At 35.5% G+C, this 16,597-nt stretch overlaps 1 protein-coding gene across 12 annotated transcripts in view; it reads right to left on the bottom strand.

The window, feature by feature from the left end:
• SOX5 (SRY-box transcription factor 5) overlaps positions 1–16,597 on the bottom strand; it is a 1,177,820-nt gene that overhangs the window by 464,659 nt on the left and 696,564 nt on the right. For 3 of the 12 annotated variants that reach the window (XM_070371201.1, XM_070371203.1, XM_070371191.1), the window contains exon 1: positions 6,430–6,510. The exons of 7 other annotated variants lie outside the window; for them this stretch is intronic. In XM_070371201.1, the coding sequence (XP_070227302.1) occupies positions 6,430–6,467 (38 nt within the window). In that variant the 5' untranslated portion in view covers positions 6,468–6,510. Of the gene's footprint in view, positions 1–6,429; positions 6,511–16,597 lie in introns of those variants that run through there. 2 more of the 12 variants (XM_070371202.1, XM_070371192.1) reach the window with 1 other exon arrangement.

Genomic DNA, 16,597 nt, shown 5'->3' on the forward strand with positions numbered 1-16,597 from the left:
GTTTACACACATCTTTATAACTCCAAGAAACCAAAACTCATTCACAAATGCTTTCATTTCAGCAAAGAAAAGAGCTACAGAATACTAGAAATACCTACTTTGAATTCCTGATCCCCAATCTCCATGAGAAAACAAATAGAAAAAAAAATTAATTCCCATAAAGAAACTTGGTCCTTAATGCAAGAAAAATAAACAGCTTTCTGTTCTCCACACTACACATTTCATCTAAATCAAAATATTACAGTACAAGGCATTAAGAAAAAAATGTCATTTAGTGATAAACCTAAATATCTCCAGATAAAAGTTCATCACAACAGAGTAGTAGGTTTAAATAATGTAGTTCACCACAGTTAGCATGCTCATTCTGCATGATCACCAGCCACATTTATATACTGCTGTACCACCTTCACTAAGTTATAGAGAAAATAGGAAGCAGACATAAGCAACACTTAGAAATACACATAAAACACAAGTAATGATTCAGCCATAGCAAGAAATCTCTGCATTCCAAGGCAAGACAAAAGTAAATGTATTAATACTAAACAGCCAAGTGACTGAAATGTCACTTACATAAAAAGAGAGATTTAAAATACAATGAGCTGAGTTCAGGTTTGAACTGATTTAAGCTTTGACACCGACTTCAGATGTCTACGAACAACCACAAGCTTTTGTTTTTAGTTTTCCTTCTGTCAAGTTTTATGAGTAAAAAGTCCTTAAACTACCTTGTAATAGATTAATTACTTTCAAGCTGGGTGACAAAAGGGCATAATGACCGGAAAATGATACAAAAGAAACAGAAAAGCATGTTAATAAGTTTATCAACAAACCTGGGTAATTCTCATGAAGTACAGATTAAGGTTCAGTGGTTCCAAACTGGCAGCATACAAGTTGGGTTCATATTTGGGTTTTTTGTTTTGTTTGTTTTTTAAAACCACCTGTCCTAAAACAACATTGTTTATGCTAATTATCTTTGTTTATGCCACAATTCTGTTTGTTTACGACATTCTTTTAAAATACCATATCCCTATAAACAGTTCTCACCAGAATTCTTCTAAATCTTGTTTCGGTCTGGTCCTTCTCGGCAGCCCACTGAGCAGAAATGCAGCTCTACAGTGAAGGCGCAAGAACTGAGAACAACTTTGAGTCTCTGACTCCTCAGGCTGGCAAAGGCAGGGAGTACCGCTGAGGTTTTACTCTCAGGCTCCGAGGGAAAAGGATACTGATTGTGGAGAAATACAACATCCCCCTATTGGACAAGCAGAACCACACGCCACAGTATCTCCAGGGATGTATGGACTCTCAACTAGTAAGTGAAGAGAAGAATAGATAATGCTAAAGAGAAGGAAGAGCAGCCTCCAAACTACAGGAGAAAACACAGAAGTCAGAAAGGATGAAAAGGTCACCTCCTGCACCATTATTAGTTCCTGATTGAAATGAAGAATTAGGGGGCATTCTCTTAAAGAATGTCCAAATAAATGCTGTTTATTGAAGCAAAATATTATCAGTCTTTAATTTTTTTTTTCTTCTCCAGGAATATCACTTGATTATGTTCATCTATGTAACATTCAAACCTTATATTCAGTATAAATGACAAAGCTCTCAATCAGTGAAAAGAAAAAAAAAAGAGGGGGAGACAGAATGAATGAAGCAATAAAGAATTTGCTATGTTTTGGTCCATTTCTTGTTCAACAAAAAATTTCCTTTAAAAGGAAGATATTTCATGTTTTGGTTAAATCTTTGAACATATTTCTATCTGAGTGCCATCACCTGAGTCAGAAACCTGACATATTAAACTACATTTAAGTCACAACAAGAGAAATATCAAGATTGCTTTATTTTCCATGTTGTTAGTTAACCTCATTGGAATTATAAATGAGTAACAAATTATGGAAGAAAACCAAAATCTATCAGTTATATGTAACTAGTCTATAGAAAGAGAGGTATTCAACATATGTAATACACATCTGCATTATACACATACTCACTAGGTGACTGGAGAATTGATAGTGGAAAGAACAGACAGTAAAAATTAGACTTTATCCATGGATGTAATTTTGCTTTTTAAATGCATTATGAATATAATCCATTTGAAAAAAGCTTCCAGCTCTATGGAGGAGTAATGTGCTCAAGTATTAGAATAGGTCTTATTATTTGCCTCTCAGGTATGGTGCATACACAGACTTTAGTTAAAAGCTCCCTAAGCACAGACAAATACATTATTGTATGCTTATTATACTTTAGAAACACAAGATAAGACCATACCAATGTGTGACATAATCCTAATATCCACACATTTCTATATCTATCAACCTGCTAAACACCGAACTACCTGACATCTAACCCTTAATTGCTCCTGGGAATCAGTCGGGTTGCCTGCTAAGTCTTCAGGACAGTCCTCCAGGGTGAGTGTGATAGAACTACAGTTTGTCCACTGCTTCACGCAGGCTGTATTCCAAACTAATATCTTAGCTAAGTTAGCTGGCAAATTATTGGGATAGTAATCAAAATCTGTAATCAGTTGTAGTTACCTTTTCCTCTACAAAGTAATAGTGAATAAATAAAATGAACAAAGGCAAATATCAGAACATCCTGAAAATATACTATCAAATAGGTTTACAGGTGCCATTAGGTGACAGAACGTGAGGGGAAAACTTTCCTTTGATTCACACCTAGGGGTTACCTGCTAACTTGAATGTATTTATCACTAATGAGTACAATGGGTTTAAAAAAAAAGAGGCTGCAATTAAGCTCTATGAATCTGTCCCTGGTAATAAGTATTTTATTACTCTGGCCAAACTTTCGGTAAAGTACTGCTAATGTCAGAAATATTCTTGCAGCCCATTAATGGTAATTTTTCACAGTAATTATAAATTTTAATTTTTCACAATACCTGATGCATATTTCTTTCTTTAGAAAAACAAACTTTCTTAATATGAAAAATTATTCCTTTAGTCAATATAACCATATGTAAATTAGATATGAATATAAAGTAAATAGTAATTTAAATTTTTATTGCAGAGATTTTATTCTTGTAATGTTCCCTTCAACATGTAGAAAACTGGCAGAGTGTTGTCTGCACCCGTTTTGAGAGAAGCCATCAAATAGGTGCTATTACAAGCTTAATTTGCTTCATTCCACTACCTTCAAACTCAACTTTTCTTTTTTTCTAGACATTAACAGAATGTCTTCTAAGCAATCATGTTATACTAGCTTTTTAATGAAGTCTCTAACATAAAGAGATCAGAAAGTGTAACAAGTAGCTTGGTCATAAAACTATTATATTACAATCAAATAGGATAAATATATACATGAGGAAAAATAGAATAATTATTATTGACAGTAACAAAATACTTTTATCACTTATCAGAAACAAATTGATATGGCTATTTAAGACAAATGTTTTAAATATTTTCATTCTAAGAATATGAAAACAATAAATGATATTCTGAAAGGAGAAGCCCTTAGTCACAATTTTTATTATTTATATTTTCAGGTAAAAATATAAATTCATATCTTCATTTAAAAAATTCTAGGAGAGTTCAAGCGCTCCTTCTAGACACTATTACTAACATTTAGACTATGTTGCCAGTTATCTTTCTTCTAAATAGGATGATGTAAAAGACTGCTTACAAATAATTCCTTAGAACATGCTTTGCATTTTCACCCACCTGAGAACTGTTTTTCATTAATTATAATCAGTTATGTTAGAGATGCTTGAAAATAAAAATTAAGTATTTCAACTTCTTTACTTTTTGTAATCACTTTTTATAATCACTTTTTATTTTACCTCTTTGAATATTTTTTAGCAAACAATGAAACTGTTACTGCTTCTGAGTTATTTAACAACTGTTTATGACAGTATTGATCATGTTCATTTCTACGGCTGATAATACAGACATAAGAAATCTACATCCAAATTTTGATCCAGATACTTGTTTTGAATATTCCTTAAAGTTTCAAATAGTCTACAGGTTGGAAAGGATAATAGAAGATAGTCAAGATTTTAATCGATGAAACTAGAAAAAAAAATTACAACTTCCAAAATACATAAACTCCAAGCAACTTATTAATGCCCTCCAGAGCAATGTTCTTTATTTCATATAGAAATTTAGAAGTCTTCTTTTTGAATTTGTGACTAAGTTTGAGTCAACTACTCATCTATATCAGGTGAGCAAATAGAATAAAAATTAACACTTGATAGAAATGACCTACATATTCAATGAAAGTTGCAGATAGTTGAAAAGGCAAAAAGAACACTGACTATATAAGAGAGTAATATAATTACAGCATATATACCTCCTATGGAGAATATAAATATTCAATATTGAGTCTGCATGATATATACTCTGTGTGGGTAACTATAGATACTCTCAGCCGTATGTATTCAATGTAAACAAATAGTAATGATTTACTGAGATTTTGTATGTACTACCAATTATAACCACAGGGGAAATTATTAAGAAATTGTACACTGTAGGACATTTTTCAAAATTATTTTAGCTACTAATATTTCCAAATATGCTGTCTATACTGACAACTCTATTGATTATCACTTGCTTATCTAATTAGGCAGTTAGAAAAGCATGCCTCTGGGTGATAAAAAATGAAATTCTCACTAGGAGGAAAAAAAAATGTTCAGAGATTTGAGTATCAGAATAGCAAATGGAAAAGTTTAGTTTAAAAAGAGATAATTGAAAAGATACAAATAAAGTTCACAGCAGGAAAGCTTGCCTATATAAAGGAATAGGCTACAGCCTGTTAATATGTAACTACCTTTTTATAAGAACAGTCAGGTTAACAGACTTACAAATCAGACTTAGAGTTTTATTTCTGAAAAGTATAGAGTTAAAGTATACTATCATTTCGTGCTGCTCTGTACATACTAGAAAACTCACTGTAGTATTAAGCGATAGTATGTTCCAATATAAACAACTTCAATATCTACATATGAAACAGGCTATGTTTACCTAAAAAAGCTAACTATTCTAAAGAGTTAATATACAGAACTTTGGGGGAAAAAAATCACTCAAAACTGTTAAGAAAGCTCAACCATTCGCTGGAATTATGTAGTGAAGATGCATCTTAAGTTTTAAAAAAAAGAAGATGAAATGAAAGAAAGAAGACAGTATTAAAGTATATGTACTGGCTATTTTATTTTCTTCCCTGATCTGATGTTGGTTTCTCTAATATATGACCATATTCAAGCATTATTTTATTCTCAATACCCTTCTTCTCTTCCACTGCTTCACTTCTAGAATGTTTTAATCTTTGTCCTTTCTTTTTTCGTCTTTTCATATCAAATTCAGTCTTTTGAGCGATGAACAGCTTGACTTAGCATATTTTTAACCAGCTGGTCTAGCACCTAGCTTGCATTGCATAGTCAGATACAACAAATGTTTATACAGAAGGTAGCTTTCATGAAAATGAAAAAAAAAAAAAAAGCCTGGGTATCATGCATCCTGGCTTTTTTTAGCTTTTTTTCTAATTCACCATACAGAATACAAAGTTTGAATTCTTTTTAATGGCAAACAAAATTCTATTTATAGTTCCAAAAAATGAACTTATGCTGGGATAAGAACTCAAATTTTAAAATTGCAATGTGTAGTTAGAGGAACACGAAGAGGGCTAAAATTCTTTCAAAGCTCTCTTTACTTGCAACAACATCAAATGGAAGGGTATTAGCACATATTTCTCTAATAAGAAATATTAATAACAAATAAACTTATTCCCAACAGAGCAAAATAGAAAATAAAATAAATAAAAATTTAACTTAAGACAGTGCAAAAAGTGGCCACAAAACTTAGAAAGGGATCGTCCCCATTTCTCTCTCTTTTTTTTTTTTGACATTTCAAGAGTAATGTACTAATAGATTACTGTGATGTTACATTTTCTTTAAAAAAAAAATCCGCTCTCTTATATCAACAAAAGGTCATGTGCTTTACTGAGCAGCTTCCAAAGTTTTACAGAAGGATCAAATAGGAACTTATAGCGTCCGTTTTAATCACCACCAAAGCCCTCTGTCACCCCAGAAATTACGACACAGAGATGTTGAAAATGGTAACATTCTGCACAAAAGCATTTTAAAAAGGTGTGGAAGGGGAGAAAAATATCAATGCAGGAAGAGTAAGAGAGTGAATGAGAAAGAGAAAAGCAGAGAGTGGGAGAAAGGGAGAGATGCTTAATGTTCATTTAATTTCCTGTTATAGGACACAACCTAGAAACATTAGCAGAGATCTCGGAGACTTTGCAAATCAGTTCCATTTGGTCTGGGCAATCACAACAAAAATCAGCTAACAAGACTGCAGAAGCACTCGCTAAAAGCTTCGCTAACAAACACGTTTTAGGCGAGCATCTTCCAATGGATTCAGAGACTACTGTAAAATGGGAGAGTTGCACTTCAATATATCAGAGGGGGAAAACTGTACTCACCTTTCAAACTCCTGAGGTAAATCAGGGTCAGTAAGCATGCTGGAAAAGCACAATTTCCCTTTGTCACAGCAGCCACCTATGATCGTCTCCAACTGAACCTGTCAAGTGAGTCCAAACCTTCTAAACCAATTGATTTTCTCTCTCTCTCTCTCTCTCTCTCTCAATCTCTCTCTCTCCCCCCTCTCCCCCTCTCCCCCCTCCCACTCCTAGGACTCCTTGACCAGTCTCTTAAAGGGGTAGCGCACTTCCAGCAGTGGGGTCTGGCCGCTCCCCCCTCCTCCAGCCGCACGCTCGGGCTGCAAGGCACTAGACAACCTCAGGGTGCCTGTCCTTTCCTTTTAATTCTCCCTTCTAGACATCACTGAATGTGAGAAGTCAACTCATTTAGTGTGTCTCCCATACTCTCTCCTCTAAATAATAAAAGTCGCACACGCATGCACACACACATACACAAAATATGATTTTTGAAAATGCATTTGCTACTGATTAAACGAGAAATCTGTACACGAACCCAACCCCGATTCAACTGCATTGATTAACTCATTGAGCAAAAAGATTAAATGTTAGTAATAGCATTTTTACACAAAGAATTGTTATGCCTTCTCACCCTTTTCTAGGCTCTCTCCGTGCGCACACGGAAACACACACACACACACACACATACACACACACACACTTGCACACAACAATCAGGCATTGTTCTGAGGGAAGAAAAGCAACTTTGACAGATTGAAATATAGCAGAGGCCCCTTCAAGGAAACCTGTAAACAACTTGTCACTCACTCTGTCGGTCTCACTGTTAGCTCGCGCTTTCCACAAAGTGGTGCGAACGTCCTGGCAACCCAACCAAAGTTTCCTCAGCTCCAAACTCCATAAAACACGATGTGCGAGGTGGAGGGGACTAGGTATCCACGTGCCAAAATAACACACACTCCAGGGAACAGAACCCCAAACCAAACCAACAGATGAAAACAAAAAGATGGTCCTCACAAACTGTCCTGCTTGGGATGGCTGGGGAAGTCGGGCAGGAAGCGCTCCCCTGGCTGGGGATCTCTTTAATTTCCTCTGCCCAGGCAGCCACAGATAACAAGGTGGACAAACTAGGGCTCTGCGGCTCCTAAGCTGGCTGGCAAGGCACAGCCTCCATAGCAGTTCCAATTATCTAGATAAAAATCTGGCAGGCGAGGAAGGTAATCAGGTAATGTACCTTTGACATGAAATGACAGAGGCACAGAGGCACATACACAGAGAGAGAGAGAGACACTTACACAGACACGCATGCAGAGATGGTGGCTGCCCCGTGCACCGCAGCATCTGGTCAGGGAGTAAGCACACACTCACCAACATGAGATAGTGTGCATTCTTCATACACACACACACACACACACACACACACACACACTCAGTCACTCACACACGCTCTCCACTCCTACTGGGAGGGTTCATTCGGCACAAAAGGCTACATTACAGAGCCCGCCCCAATAAGGGAAAGAGAGAAAAAAAAGCCTTCCATTGTTGAGAGGGCAGGTCAGTTGATTAGATTTTCTGTGGAGAATTCCACGAGGAAATTCCCTTCAAAGCCGAAGTGATTAACTGGGGGCTATTCTGGAAATGGAGCAGACAATGGCTCAATAGTCTGCACAGCCAATGTCCAGGCTGGCACTGAACTCACTTTAAAAAAAAAAAAATAAAAGCCAGACTCCCTGTTCTTTTCCACACATTCCCCCTCAACCCCCTCCACTCCTTCTAGCTTCCCCTCCCAATCCCTTTTATTTTGCAGCTGGACAACATTAAGGGCCTTTAAAACCACAAGGGTTGACCCCACAGCAGTTTGATTAGGTCCCACTTTTTTTTCCTGGCGACAGTCAGACAGTAAGTTTACTTTTTTAGACATACACAGTGAGACAGCACACACAAATTCCAAAGAACAAAATCAATTATTAACCATATCATATTAATCAATTTATTTTTCGCTCAAAGGTTATAAAATTTTTGCCAAAGTTGATAATAACTTAATAATGAGGTCCATCATTCATGGGCTATCCTAAAAATACACATATATACACTACAAAAATCAATGTGGAATAAGATTTAAGCATGTCACTATGGAGTTAAGACACTAACAAAACACAGAATCATGACCCACCCTGAAAAAGCTGTTAACAAGGGATGTGGCAAAAATGACTGGATGCTGACATGATTTTCATTTTCAGCAGTTGGGGAAGGGGAAAGGATATTACTCATTATACTTTCTTGTCATTAGCCTCAAATTATTTTTTATTACAGCAACAACCCATTCCTACAGAGAAAAATGAGAAAGTTGTTGCATTTATTTTAAATATCTGTTATTTCAGCACTTAAGGGCCCTACTATCTAATATAGTCTAATTGATAAAGTATACAAAAATAATTTTTCTATTGTTAATGGTGGTTATGGGATTTAGGGAATGGTAGCATGCCTGGCTACATACACTTTAAAAAACAGTCTTTTTTTTTTAGGTCTTAATTAGGGAATCTTGTTTCATCCTATATCAACAGAGAAAAATGAAGGAGGAAGGGTAAGTTACAAGGGGCAATGGGGAGCTGGGGTCAGGAAGAGGAGGAGGCAGTGAAGAGAGGATGCAGGGAGAACACAAGAAGGAGACATAGTGGCAGCATAAAGATAGAAACAAAGATAATGGCCATAAGGCAGGATGCTGAGATCCGTATGGTCCCAGCTGCTATCTTGCTACAGCTACTACCTCTGGTTGTTTCTCTAAAACTCTGATTCAGAAGGTCACCAGAGCAGGTAAGAAAGACAGTATGAGTGTTTGAGGCCAACTGTAATGTAAAGAAAAGATGCTCATATTAGAATCACCCTTATCTTTGGCTTTGTTTTTATAGACATTTAATATGTGCATGTTTAAGTACACACATGTCAAATAAACAAAAAAGGACATATAGGAAACTGTTAAATGGTTTATAAATTAGTTTAAGATCTTAATATTTTATATAAACATTCCTGTAGCCCTTCAAAAACACAAAGTATTTCTTGGAAAATTATCCTTAAATGGCATGAAACAGACTAGGAACTAGATAGAAAATTTGTCAGATATAATAATGAATATCCTAATAATGATAATTTAAACTAATGGAACTCCAAGCTCATAAAGAATTCTGTTCACATAGATTAACTCACAGATCATATGCAGCATAGAAAAGTGTATGGGTATGTATATTCCTAATAAGTTTGCCAGTGTTTAAACTTGGGCAAAAGAAATTTAAAGTCTTACAACTGGTTAGTGGCCCATTTGTTTCTTGAAGCCAGGTCTTATTTCACATTTGATACCATAATACAGAATAAAATAACATTCCAGAATTTACAGTTCAATGAAAATCCCAAGATGGTACATGGGATTTTTTAAGTGATTTAAAAGGCTTTTACATAATTGTTAATGAATTTAAATTTGATATAATCTCATTGTCACTAAATCAGTACTGCATTTGATGGATGAATGAAATAGTTTTAAATGTACCTCTCTAGGCTGCATAAGTTTTCTTTCATTTGAATTCTACCTTGCAAATTAGTATCTTTTGCAAGATTTTAGAAGTCAGCAAAAGAGAAGGCAGTTTCAAAATATTCTCTCAAATCCTGACATTGATAATTTTATTAAATAACTGAACTGATCCAAGCAACCTGATGCTTAATAGTAAATTGCTACTAAAAATCTTTTTATTTTACATTAAATGTTAAAGTGTTGAAATATTAAATATGTGATAGTAACTGGCACATATGTGTTAAATAAATCTATATTATTTATCAATTACCTGAATAGTTCAAGATATTCAATTGGTTATATATCTGGTATTTTGTACATTAGAATTAATGTCTACTGCAATGTGATTTTCCTATACTGTTATAGGTAGATCTCCAGGAAGTTTCATAATGTATGTAGACTGAGATACACTTTATCATTCACTGAACATTTATTAAGTGCTTAACGGCATGCTACAGCCTGTGGCCTTAAAAGTAGAATCAAGAAAATTTTCCAATAAATCTAATTTTAAAAATATATTTGAGCAAAATTCAAAGTAATTGTTTCATATGCAGGCTCCCCAACGTAAATATGGTAAGCAAAGTTAAAACCAAAAACAAGTGAAAGAAAAGCAATGACAAGAACTTACTGAACAATAATTAAATTGGTGGGAAATACAAAATGATCTACAAACACAGATATGAATATGAATATATCTTCAGAGGGAACCAAAGCACAAACTACAACAGAAAGCCCATAAAACATTTAATGAGTCTCTTTGACATAGTTGTAGCAGTATTATGGAAAATGGGATGAAGCTGAAAAAAGTGTGCTTTTGAGCTTATGTTGTTTCCATTGTAGATATAAAAATGATACTCACATAAGCTAGGAAAATATAAGATATGCTAGTGAATACTGCTGGAGAATTCTCAAAGAAATATCAGAATCTTTTACAATGATAAACAAGTTATTTCCAAATTTAACCTCTTTCAGCCACTGTTTCAGCCAGTTTTTTCTAATATTTCTCATTTTAAAAGGAAGAAAGTTCATTCCCCTATTTTAAAATAGAATTGTTGAACATCTTTTATTTTAATAACTAAAATATGTAGTCACAGGTACAGACAGCATCTTAATATTTGATATATGTTCCTATTATCAGTTTATGGAATTTGTAAGGTTATTTTTGAGAAATGAAATTTTTAATATTATAACTACAATGAATTTAATACCAGTGTCAGACAATACCAATATCATATTGCCTTAACCTGCCTCAACAGACATTAAGAAAATATTCACTTATTTCTTTCCCTGCAATTATTTAACTCTGTCACAAAATGTTTAAAAAAAAAAAAAAGAACTTCCAATCAATGTACATCTGTGAGCCATTCAGCAAATACCTGGTCAGCTCACCACTGATCTATCAGGGGCAGATTAAAACTCTGACTTAGAGTAGAATAAAGTCCTGTAATTGAATTTCTTTAGAAACACACCTAAGAAATTCAATAACATCTCTTCCTTTTTAAAGTCCTAAATTTCAATTCCCCATAACACATTTATGCAAGAAAATTGACATACAATGGTCTACAAGTTCAAGGTTTTTCCATCCTCACACTCTTCTGTATTATTACTTGGTTAGTTAGAATAAACATATGAATTGTCCTCAGATCACATTTTTGGCCAACTAGTGTTCTTCAACAACACTTCAAGAACATTGTCATCTTAGAAACTGCGGTCTCATACTTCTCTCAAAGACATGATCCATTCCCAGTAATAGCTCCCACTGTTTGATATTTTACCATTTATCTTCTTTAGAATAATTTTTAGTAATTTAAAAGTGATAGCTCTCAGTATCTGAGTACTGTCTACCAGTATCTGTGATATATATATAAAATAATCACATTTAATATTCAAAACAACTATATAAGATATGTAGTTGTATCATCCCAACTACAAATGAGGGAACCATGGCTTACAAAGTATTTGTCTGGTATCCCAAAATTAATAAATGCAGAAATGGGTAACACCAAAGTTATGGTAACATTCCTCCAAAGTTCTGAAAAGGCATCAAATGCTATTTTATCTCAAATATACCCTAAACACTATTAAATACCAAGTGTACAGGCAAGTGCTTCTAAAGCTGTTTTGATGCTAAGTGAATGTTTAAACTTCAAAGTTAGGTTGAGTGATGATTACTCCATCCTCACAAATAACTTCATATTAAAGACTGTTCCTTATACAACAACTAAAAACAGTTAAAGACGAGGCTTGCCTAGTGGGTCAGATGGTAAAGAATCTTCCTGCAGTGTAGGAGACCCAGGTTTGATCCTTGGATCGGGAAGATCACCTAAAGAAGGGCATGGCAACCCATTCCAGTGTTCTTGCCTGGAGAATCCCATGGACAGAGGAGCCTGGTGGGCAACAGGCCATGGGGTTGCAGAGTCGGACACGACTGAGTAACTAACACAACAACGACAACAAAGAATAGTACACTCGTCCCAACTTGATGGTGATGATAAATATCAGAATTACTATACTCATCGTAAAATTTGGCTCTCTCTTTAAAATTAACTTCTAAATGTTATCTTTATTAATGTGATTATGATCTGGGGGCTCCATAGGAAAATATAGTAACCCTCACTTTTCTTATTATACTGTAGTCACTTTTCTTCTTGTGGTAATGTGGGATGATAAAATGCCTATGTAATGAGATGATGTGAGGTGAATGACACAGGCATTACGATAGCATTAAACTACTATTGACCTTCTGATAAGAGGACCGATGTGCTTAAGTCACCCTGGCTTAGAGTCATAATATTGTCAATGGATGGGGATCACGGGCAGAACAAAGACAGAAAGGCGTGAGATTTCATCATGTTACTAAGAGTAGGTGAACAACTTAACACTTATGAATCTTTTATTTCTGGAATCTTCTATATAATATTTTCAGGCCATGGTTGACCATGGGTAACTGAAACTAGGTTAAGTGAAACTGCAGATAAAGGGGGCCTATTTGTGCAATTCAGTTCAGTTCAGTTCAGTCGCTCAATCGTGTCCGACTCTTTGTGACCCCATGGACTACAGCACTCCAGGCTTCCCTGTCTACCACCAACTTTCGGAACTTATTCAGACTCATGTCCATTGAGTCAGTGATGCCATCCAACCATTTCATCCTCTGTCAGAATGCAAGTATCTATGCAGCTGATACCACTCTAATGGCAGAAAGTGAAAAGGAAATAAAGAACCTCCTGGTGAGGGTGAAAGAGGAGAGTCAAAAAGCTGGTTTGAAACTAAACACTAAAAAAAATAAGATCATGGCATCTGATCCCATCACTTCAAGGCAAATAGAAGGGGAAAAAGTGGAAGCAGGAACAGATTTTATTTTCTTGGGTTCCAAAATTAATGTCAATGGTGACTGCACCCATGAAATTCAAAGACACTTGCTCCTTGGAAGGAAAGCTATGACAAACCTAGACAGCATATTAAAAAGGAGTGACATTACTTTACCAACAAAGGTTTGTATAGTAAAAGCTATGGTTTTTCCAATAGTCACATATGGATGTGAGAGCTGGACATAAAGGAGGCTGAGCACCAAAAAATTGATGCTTTCAAACTGTGGTACCAGAGAAGACTCTTGGACAGGAGTCCCTTGGACAGCAAGGGGATCAAACCAGTCAATCCTAAAGGAATCAATCCTCAGTATTCATTCAAAGTGCTGATGCTGAAGCTGAAGCTCCAATACTTTGACCACTCATTGTGACGAGCCGACTCACTGGAAAAGATCCTGGTACTGGGAAAGATTGAAGGCAAAAGGAAAACGGGCCAGCAGAGGATGAGATGATTAGACATCATCACCTACTCAATGGACATGATTTGAGAGAGGACAGGGCAGCCTGGCATGCTGCAGTCCATGGGGTCACAAAGAGTTGAACATGATTTACCAACTGAATATCACCTTCTAGTCACCATGTAACTATTCGAAGTAAAATTTCTGTCTTACAGAAAGAATCATTTTAAGAAAAGGTATCTATTAGGAAGATTAATCTAACTTACACTTTTACTTTTTTACTCATTACACAATCATCTTTCTTTGTGTTAAGTAGTGTTGTCTAACTGTTGTCAGTTCAAGAGGCCAAAAAAGACATGAACCAATCACTCTGGTGGTAAAAGTCAAGATTCCTATTTAGAAAAAAAAAAAAAAAATCCATATAACCCATTAGAAGAGAATCTATCCAAATGGGCACTTTTTGATCACTGAACTTTCTGTTATGTATTTCTCAACTAGGAAAGAAATTTAGGGAAGACACTATACTGATATTTTACCTAGAGGCAGCAGCAAAGTGTGGCTTGGATTCTTACTTATTAGATAATTTATACAAAATATTTTAGTGTACACCTTTCAGGGAAGTTTTTCCACTGTAGTTGAGGTAGCTATTTCTTAATATTAACTAATCAGAACAGAAATAAGGGAAAATAGAGTAATATATGAAAATATTTGAACAATTAGTTTCATTTTTGATCCCACTTTGTCTACTCTAAATGACAAATATATCCTATTCACAGTAAATGAAAATGTTACCTATTAATAATGTTCAGTCTACTTACATCTGTAACAGCTGAGAGGGAAGAAGCATGGCTAAGCTGAAAGTAAAAAGGCCTGAGCTCTAGGGGAGCCTCAATTCCTTCCTCACTGGTGATGCAATCTTGCCTATACCTTTAACATCTCAGGGAAGATGATTTTTAAAGTCCTTCTTGACTCTCATATTCCAATTCTATAATCTCTTCTTTGATAAATCAATTTATAATCTGCAAAATAAAATGTCTTACCCTTCTCAGTTTTGTTTCAGTTTAAAAATGTTCCATTTTTTAAAATGTTTTAAGAGCAATTCTTGTACTTTATTTTAACCCCTTTAAGTATGTGATGACTCTACACCCACAAAACAAGATAGTGAAGGGCCTTCCCTGGTGCTCCAGTGGTTAAGAATCCACCTTCTAATGCAGGGCATGCAGGTTCAATCCCTCGGTCAGGGAAATAAGATCCTACGTGCTCTGGAGCAACTAAAACCCATGAGCTGCAACTGGAGAAGACCAAATGCTGCGGTGAAGACACAGCTCAGTCAAAATAAATAAATATAAAGTTAATTAATTCATTAAAGATTGTGAAGAAAAGTATCTGATTAATTGAAGTGAAAATTGCTCAGTCCTGTCAGACTCTTTGTGACCACATGGACTATACGGTCCATGGCATTCCCCACGCCAGACTACTGGAGTGGGTAGCCTTTTCCTTCTCCAGGGGATCTTCCCAACCCAGAAATCGAACCCAGGTCTCCCGCATTGCAGGCAGATTCTTTACCAGTTGAGCCACAAGAGAAGCCCAACAGTACTGGAGGTGGGTATCCTATCCCTTCTCCAGAGGGTCTTTGATTAATTTGTTGGCTAAGTTCAATTAAGTTAAAACAACTAGGAGAACTTAACTCGTCACACACACACACACACACACACACACACACACACACACACAAACACATTTGTAAATAACTAATTTTATCACTAAATTCACCTATTTGTGATTCTGAAAATTTTGTGCTTAAACTTTCAAGTCACAACTTTCATTTTTTTCTAAGTGCAATTACATTTATTGGTATTATCTGATTTAATGAGAGAAGTAAAGGCAGTTTATTACTACATTGAACATGTTACATTGTGTGATGACAGTGACTGGCATTGCAGGGAGAAATAAACACAAGGGATTCTGTCTTTATCTGAAATTTCAAAATATCGAATGAGAAACTCAAAGACAAACTGAAAAGTTGAAATGTGAGAAATCCTGACAGGTAAATTGTGTTCAAGAAAACCTACTTTTCAAAATGAAGTTTGTGGACACTCTGTGGAACTCCTGCCAAATACACAGCTTCTTTTTTTTTTCCACATTATTAACTAAAATGACTTACTGCCATAATTTAGAAAATAATTCAGTCAGACTATGCACAGGATTAAAGAAAATAGATATTATCAAAAGAATATATTCATACAATTATTCAGTAAGCATGGATAGAACATTTAATTTACACTTGTATTATAAATCACCTTTATATATTAAAACATCATTGTTTATAACGCACACTTTCATAAATAGGAAAAAAAGACATACTGATATTTGTAAATTTCCCTGAAGTTGAAGAACTATTTAGGTATCAAATGGTGTATTAGTATTTAAAAATACTTAATTGTGTGTGTGTGTGCTAATTGCTCAGTTTTGTCTGACTCTTTGTGACCTTATGGACTGTAGCCTGCCAGGCTTCTGTGTCCATGGGATTCACCACGCAAGAATACTGCAGTGAGTTGACATTCCCTTCTCTAGGGGATCTTCCCAACTCAGGGATCAAACCTAGGTCTCCTGCATTGGAGGCAGATCTGAGCCACCAAGGAAGCCCTTTAAACAAATCATGGGTCTGTAATCTGAAACATTTATTTGGCTTTCCTGGTAGCTCAGCTGGTAAAGAATCTGCCTACAATGTAGGAGACCCTGGTTTGATTCCTGGGTCGGGAAGATCCCTTGGAGAATGGATAGGCTACCCACTCCAATATTCTGGCCTGGAGAATTCTGGACTCTATAGTCCATGGGGTCCCAAAAAGTCAGACACGACTGAACGACTT

Source organism: Bos mutus, chromosome 5 (genome assembly GCF_027580195.1).
Source record: "Bos mutus isolate GX-2022 chromosome 5, NWIPB_WYAK_1.1, whole genome shotgun sequence".
NCBI lineage: Eukaryota > Metazoa > Chordata > Mammalia > Artiodactyla > Bovidae > Bos > Bos mutus.